Below are 8,371 nucleotides of genomic sequence, written 5' to 3'. Positions count from 1 at the left end.
AGGACATTATCTGTCTTAAAAGCGTTGATTGTGCCGACATAGGACGTACTAGGAACGCCCAAGGACGCAATCCAAATTATAAATGTCCTAAATTCGTCTTCGGGACATGCCTAAGACGCCTTTTGGAAATCCTAAGGATGCTCTTAAGACGTCTAATTTGCGAAAGATGTCTCAAATACGTTATATGTCTTTAGGACATCTTTAGGACATTATACATGTTAAAAACGTTGATTGTGCCGACCTAGGACGTCCTAGGTACGCCCAAGGACATTTTTGGGGATTTTAATGGTTTTTGTGCCGACTGGGAACCCAAGAGGGAAACAAAATTATGAATGTCCTAGAGTCGTCTTTGAAACATACCTAAGACGGCTTTTAGACATCCCAAGGATCCTCTTAAGACGTCTAATGCACGAAAGATGTCTTAAAAACGTTCTATGTCTTTAGGACATCTTTAGGACATTGTGTGTCTTAAAAGCGTTGCTTGTGCCGACATAGGACGTCCTAGAACCGCCCAAGGACATTTTTTTGGGGGGATTTTAATGGTTTTGTGCCGACTGGGAAGGTTGCGAGGCTAAATTTGCATTACAGTTGAATTCCTTTCTTTGATTCAGGCACGCAAACGTTGAAGGGATACCCGATGTTCCCGCAGCATGGATCCTCATCCGACAAAGAAATGGTGGATGATGTTCCCGATCGGAAGCGTGATCTCAGGGACCGTATGCCCCTGAGATCACGGGAAAATCATCCACCGAGTAATAAAGAGTCGCCTCGTCACATGCGTGAGAGGACAGAGCATGATCGAGCACCAATTCGGGAACTTCGTGGCAGGCCGGAGAGGGACCTCGCGGAAAGAAATGATCGTGATCATGATCTGAGAAATAGATCTGAGCGGGAGAAAAATTTACGGGAGATAAAGGAGCGAAATGAGGGGGAGATTAAGGTTAAAACGGAGGTTCGCGACAAGTCGGACGCGAGGACACCCACCGAGGAAAAGGACAACACTAGGTAAATAAAAAAATTAAAAAAAAAAAAAATAAAAAAAAAAAATAGTTTTAAACTGGAAATTTGTACTTTTGTCTTCTGGTTCTTTGTTTTGGGACGTTGGGCGAAATTTGGGATATATTTTTTCCTGGATTTTTAGAACACGGAAGTCGGACAGTCCCGGTAGATTGAGAGAAGGGCCGATAACGAGACATGGTGGAGGTTCGGTGATTAAAGATACGAAGAGCAAGGCCGAGGAGAATGAAGCTGATGAGGATAGTTCTCAAGAGAGTGAGAAAGCCGGCAACAACTCGGAAAATGAGGCAGTAATTATCTGTTTTTATTCATTAAAAAACATTTTTTTTTTTTCAATAAATTAGGTTTGTTTTTGTACTATCTGTGGTTTTTTTTTTTTTGTAAATTGAATTTTTTCAGGGTTATACGGACATGTACACTAGAGTTAAGCGAACGAGAAGACAATCGCAGCGTCAGTTGACGAGGAAAAAATTAGGTATGGTACTAGATTTTTCCGCATACTCATGTAATGCTATATAAATGTAACATTTTTAATACTGTTTTTTTTTTTTTTTTTTTTTTTTTTTTTTTTTTTTTTTTTTTTTTTTTTTTTTTTTTTTTTTTTTTTTTTTTTTTTTTTTTTTTTTTTTTTTTTTTTTTTTTTTTTTTTTTAATAGAAAATTCGCTTTTTTCTTCGTTTTTCAATAGTTGGAAATTGAAGAAAATGAAAATTTTAAGTTTTAAAGTGTTGAAAATTTGAATAAAGCAGAAAATCAAAAGTGAAAACTCAGTGTTTAATTTTCAGTTTTCAACAGTTAAAAATTCAATTATCTTGAATTTTTAACAACAGAATTTTCAACTGTTGAAAATTCAATTGAAAAATCAATTTTTAATTTTCTTCAATTTTGAAAGAATTGAATTTGAAAATTTGAAAATTCAATTTTTAATATTGTTTAATTTTCTGTAATTAAAATTTCCATTTTCTTCTATTTCTAACAATTGATTTTTAAGTTTTGAAAATTGAATTTTCATTTGTTGAAAAATCAATTTTCTCACATTTTGAACAGTGTTGAAAATTTGATTTTTAATTTTATGCAATTTTCATCAAATGAATATTTAATTTTCTGCAATTGTTAACAGTGGAAAATCCAATTTTTTATTGTCTTGTATTTTCAGCTGTTAAAAATTCAATTATAAATTTTCTTAAATTTATCTTTTTTTGGTACAAATTTAATCTTTCTTGATTGAAAAATCATCAGTTTGGTTGGAAATTTAGTTATTTCGCAGAAAATAATTTTCTTTTGCAGAAATTTAATTTGCTTACTATTCTATTTATTTATTTTGAAAATTCCTTAAAATAAAATAATTTGGTTTAAAAATTAATTACTTCGTTTGAAAATTAGTTGTTTTTTCTTTGATTGAAAAATTATTTTTTGTTTAACTGCAAATTAAACTATACCATTTTTATCCAAAATTTATTTATATTTTTAGCTCAAAAATTAAACGCTTTAATTAAACATTTAATTATTGGTTAGAAGTTAAATTTTTTAGTTGCAGATTCATCACATTAGTTTAAAAATTAATTTTTTTAACTGAACATTTAATTATTCAATGTTTGGTTGAAAATTTATCTATTTTGTTAAAAATTATTCTTTTTGGTTGGAAATTTAACTATTTCATTGGAAATAATTTTATTTTGTTAGAATTTAATTTATAATTGGATATTTTTAACTATTCTATTTTTGATAAAAATTCATTTCTTTGGTGGAAAATTCTTTTCAAAAATGAGATATTTGTAGAAAAACTATGTATTTTGTTAAAAACAGTCAATTTTTTAATTTTTTAAAATTTTCAACAAATGAATCTTCAATTATTACAAATTAAATTTTCTTCCATTTTTTTCGTACATTTTGAACAGTTGAATAATAATGTTTCAATTTTCTTAAATTTTAAACCGTTGAAAAATCAATTTTGTATTGTCTTCAATTTTCAAAAACTAAATTTACAAATTTAATGTTAAATTTTTAAACCATTCAATTTTCTATAGATAAAATTTCAATTTCTAACAATTGAATTTTCAACTTTTAAAAATTCAAGAAAATTAGAAATTGAATTTTCATTTGTTGAAAATTAAAGAAAAATTGAATTATCAATTGATAAAAATTGAATAAAATAAAAAATTTAATTTTAAACTGTTAAAAATTCATATTTTTCAATTGAATTTATTAAATAAACTTTTAAATCCCTTAATTTAAACAAGATAAGATTTTTGACTAATTTTTTACTGAAAATTGAACTATTCAACTTTTTGTCGTAAAAAAGATGTGTTACTATTCTATTTTTTGTTGAAAATCCCTTAAAAAATTCAAATATTTAATTAAAAATCTATCCAATTTGTTAATTGTCAATTTTGTTCAATTTTAAACAATAGAATTTTCCATTGTTGAAAATTCAATTTTCTTACATTTTTAATAGTTAGAAATTCAATTTTCTTGCAATTTCAACATTGCAAAATTCAATTTTTATTTTTAAATTTCTAACAATTCAATTTTCAATTTTTAAAAGTTCAATTTTCTTAAAATTTCATCTGTTGAAATTCCAATTATCGATTTTTTCGAATTTCAACTGCTTGAAAATTCAATTTGCTTAAATTTTATACAATTGAAAATTCAATTTTCTTTTTTTTTTTTCATTTTATAAAGTTGAAAAATTAATAAAGTTTGTTCAGTTTTTAATAATAGAATCTTTAATTTAAAAAAAAAATCAATTTTCATACATCTAACAAAGTTTAAAAATCAATTTTTTTCAATTTTAAACAATTAAATTGTAAATTGTTTAAAGTTCAATTTGCCTAAATTTTAAAATGTTGAAAATGGAACCGTATAAAATTCATTATTAATTTTCTCAAATTTGAACCATTAAAAATTTGATTTTCAACTTTCATACATTTTAAACAATTGAATTTTCAAATTTCTTTAATTTTAAACAATCGAATTTTTAACTGCTGAAAATCCAGGTATCAATTTTCTTCAATTTTTAACAATTGAAAAATCTTGAAACTTCAACTGTGGAAAATTAAGATTTTGAATTTTTTAAAATTTTGAACTCTTAAAATTTTTAAATTTCGCTTATTGTTAAACAAATGAATATTTTAATTTCGAAAATTCAATTCTAAATTTTCTTAAATTCTGAACAATTAAAAATTCAATTTTCGTCTTTTTTCATTTTAGAAAGTTGAAAAATGAATAAATTTTATTTAATTATTAATGAATGAATCTTCAATTATAAAAAAATTCAATTTTCGTACATCGAAGAAAGTTGAAAAATCAATTTATATTTTTTTTCAATTTTAAACAATTAAATTTTTCAAATTTGTTTAAATGGTAAACAATTCAATTTACAGTATTTGAATTTTAACTGGTAAAAATTTGGAACACTTTAAAAATCAATTTTTTTGTTCAATTTCTAAAAATTCAATTGTCAATTGGTAAGAGTGTAATTTTCTTAAAATTTCATTTGTTGCAATTATAATTATCAATTTTCTTCAAACTTCAACACTGAAAAATGAAAATGTTTAATTTCCTGAAATTTAAATGCTGTTAAAAATTAAATTTTGTTCAATTTTAAACAATTGAAATTTCGAATTTTAAAAATTCAGCTATAAATTTTCTTCAGTTCTCAAGTTGAAAATTCATTATCAATTCTTTCAAATTTGAATAGTTGAAAATTTTATTTTCAACTTTCATAAATTTTAAACAGTTAAAAAAAAAAAAAAAAAAAAATTTTTAAATTTTCAACAATAGAATTTGTAACTGTTGAAAATTCAATTTTTAATCTTATTCAATTTTCAACAATTGAAAATTCACTTTTCTTAAATTTTAAAAAGTTGAAAATTCAATTATCAGTTTTCCTTTTTTAGTTTTCAATTTCTAACAATTCAATTTTCAATTATTAAAAGTTGAATTTTCCTAAATTTTGAACCGTTGGAAAATAGGTTTTTATTATTTTTTTTTAAATTTTTAGAAATTGAATTTTCTCTTGAAAATTAATAATTTAATTTTTAACATTTATAAATTTTAATGTTCTTCAAGTTTTAACAGTCAAAAATTCAATTTTTAATTTTCTTAAATTTTCAAGCGTTAAAAACTCAATGAACAATTTTCTTCAATTTTAAGCCGTTGAAAAATCAATCAATTTTTTGATTTTCTTTAATTTTCAACCATATAATTTTTAACTGTAAAAAAATCATTTCAATTTTCTTTAATTTTAAACAATTAAATGTTCAACTATTGAAAATCTAGTTATCAATTTTTTCAATTTTGTACAATTAAAAATTCTATTTTTAATTTTCTTAAATTTTAAACCATTGAAAAATCAATTTTTCACCTAATTTCAAACAATTGAACTGTCAATTGTTAAAACTTTAACTTTTGAACATTGATCTAATTCAGTTTTTTTAAACTTTAAACAGTTGAAGAATCACTTTTTAATTTTATTTAATTTCCAACAATTGAACATTCAATATTCTTCAAGTGTTTCATCAGTTGAAAATGCAATTTTCAACTTTCTTGCACTTTTTCAACTGTTTAAAATTCAATGATTAATTTTCTTCAATTTTTGAACAATTGAAAATTCCATTTTCAAATTTCTTCAATTTTATACAACTTGAAAATTAAATTTTTTGTTAAATTTTTTTAACAATTGAATTTTTGATTGTTAAAAATTCAATTTTCTACAATAGAATTTTCAACGGATGAAAATTATATTTTTTATTTTCTTAAATTGAAAACATTTGAACAATTCTTTTTCAATGTGAATCAATGTTCAACAATTGAATTTTCAAATTTAAAAATCCTATTTTTAATATTTCTCCATTTTTTATATTTAACAATTTAATTTCCTTCAATTTCGAACAATTGAATTTTAAACTTTTTAAAATTGAATTTTCCACATTTAAAAATAAAATAAAATTGAATTTTCAACTGTTCAAAATTCACATTTTAATATTGTTTAATTTCCGATAATTGAAAATTAAACTTTTCTTCAATTACTAACAATTGAATTTTATTAATTTTCAAATGGTTGAAAAATGAATTTTCAAATTTTTTTCTTTGTAAACAATAGGATTTTCAACTTTTGAAAATTCAATTTTCTTAAATTTAGAACGGTTAAAAATTCAATAATCTTGAAAGTTTCAACAGTCGAAAATTAAATTTTTAATTTAAAAAATTTAATTATAAATTTTTCTTCATTTGAACAGTTGAAAATTCTATTTTTATCTTTATTAAATTTTAAATAGTTGAAAAATCAATTAATTATTTAATTTTGTTTAATTTAAAAAAATTGAATTTTCAAATTTCTTGAATTTCTAGAAATTAAGTTTTGAAAATCTAGTTAATAATTTTCTACAATTTTGAACAGTTAAAAACTCCATTTGCCATTTTCTTAAATTTTAAATAGTTGAAAAATCATTTTTTTTTTCTTCAATTTCTAACTATAGAATTTTCAGTTGTTAAAAATTAAATTTTCTACAATAGAATTTTCAAATTTTGAAAATTTAATTTTAAATTATTAACGTTTGAGAAATTAATTTTTAATGTTTCGTATTAAAAAATTGAATTTTCAGCTGCAAATTTTCAACAATTAAATATTCAAATTTAAAAATTCAATTTTCTGAAATTTTTAACAGTAAAAAATTCAGTTTCATAATATTTTAAACAGTTTGAAAATTCACTTGATCATTTTGGTTCAATTTTCAATGATTAAATTTAAAAATGTAATTTTCTAAGATTGCTTAATTTTCAATTGAAGAAAATTGAATATTCAATTTTTAGCATTTGCATTTTGTACTGTTGAAAATTCAATTATCAATGCTCTTCAGTTTTCAACAGTTTAAAGTTCAGTTGTTAAAAATTGAATTTTAACAGTTGAAAATTAAATTTTCTTCCATTTTTGCAAGGCTAGAAATTAAATTTTCCTAAATTTAGAACAGTTAAAAATTAAGTTTTTAATTTTCTTCAATTTTTAAGAATTGAACTTTCTGTTGAAAATTGAATTGCTGCTATGGAAAAAATAAATAAATTTAATCAATAGAAATTTAAATCCATATATCTGCAACATTTTTTTTCAATTTCTCACTTGAAAAATGCAAAAAAAAGCAAAATTTGTATCAAAAACAAATGTTAAAAAATGTTCGATAAAAAAAATGTAGAAAAAGTAGATTTTTTTTCCTTAACGGGTTGCCATTTGCAAATAATGATCCAGTAAATTATTATTCATTCGATAAAATTTAAATTGTCCGATTGAAACTTTATAAACTGTTTTTAATTTAAAAATAAAATTCAAATTCTATTAAAATATTTCTTTAGTCTAATATATTCTATTTATAATCCATTTAATAATTAATTTAAAAAAAAACACACAATTTATATGTTTAGAAATTGATATTATTAATATCAATATAAATATTTTTTTAATCTACACTCTGATTAATGAATTAATTAATATTGCACATAATTAAAAACAAAAAATTCGCAAGGATTTCCCAATGAATCTCAGTTAAAAATTGGATTGAAAATCGTATTTTTGTTGTTCCTAAACTAGAAGACAGTGACATGAGTGAGTCGTCAGACACGCCAGGTCCGAGAAAATACAGTCTGCGTCAGAAAAAGCCGACTGTCGACAGATTCCAGGCAAATGTTGAGCCCGTTCGTCGATCTATTCGGGCTTTGCGGAGCGTTCTCACCAATTCGATGAGGAGGCGCAAGCACAGGAGCAAGAGTACAAGCTCGAGCGACTCGAGCGATTCCGAGCCCAAAAGATATGATAAGAAAAAGAGTAAGAAGGCCAGGTGTGTACAATTAATTAAAACACTATTTTATTTTATTTTTTTTTTTTAATTTCCAGACGAAAATTACACTAAAAACACGATTTTTTTTTTAATTAACCGATAAAAACCACTCTTTTTTTTTTTTTTGAAATTTCGTTTGAAAATATATTTAAAATAATAATATTCTCAAGAAAAAATACGATAGTTTATGTATTTTAAGCAAGAAAAGATTTTCAATTTAAATTTTAAATAAAGCGGTTTTTGACGATTTTATGGAAGAATAGTTAAATCCTGAACGAAAAAAAATTAGCTCTCTACAAAATATTTGAACTTTCAAGCTGATAGTTTTAGTTTCATAGAGAAATATGAATTCTCAATATAGAATATTAATTTTATGTCAGTAAAGTTTATGTCAGTAAAACGTGGAATAAATGGAATTTTCAATTTAAAAAATTCATTTTTAAACTAAAATGATGAATCTGCGACCAACAAAATTTAATTTCTAACCAATAATTAAAATTTCATCCAAAGCGTTTAATTTTGTAA

The 8,371-nt window shown here is 23.3% G+C and overlaps 1 protein-coding gene across 1 annotated transcript in view; it reads left to right on the top strand.

The window, feature by feature from the left end:
• LOC117175747 (ATPase family AAA domain-containing protein 2-like) overlaps positions 1 to 8,371 on the top strand; it is a 169,431-nt gene that overhangs the window by 16,691 nt on the left and 144,369 nt on the right. Inside the window, exons 3-6 of the mRNA XM_033365521.1 lie at positions 612 to 1,005; positions 1,142 to 1,307; positions 1,417 to 1,492; positions 7,603 to 7,846. Coding sequence (XP_033221412.1) covers positions 612 to 1,005; positions 1,142 to 1,307; positions 1,417 to 1,492; positions 7,603 to 7,846 — 880 coding nt within the window. The remainder of the gene's footprint in view (positions 1 to 611; positions 1,006 to 1,141; positions 1,308 to 1,416; positions 1,493 to 7,602; positions 7,847 to 8,371) is intronic.

Source organism: Belonocnema kinseyi, chromosome 1 (assembly GCF_010883055.1).
Source record: "Belonocnema kinseyi isolate 2016_QV_RU_SX_M_011 chromosome 1, B_treatae_v1, whole genome shotgun sequence".
Lineage (NCBI taxonomy): Eukaryota > Metazoa > Arthropoda > Insecta > Hymenoptera > Cynipidae > Belonocnema > Belonocnema kinseyi.
This window is presented reverse-complemented; position numbering and strand designations above follow the sequence as displayed.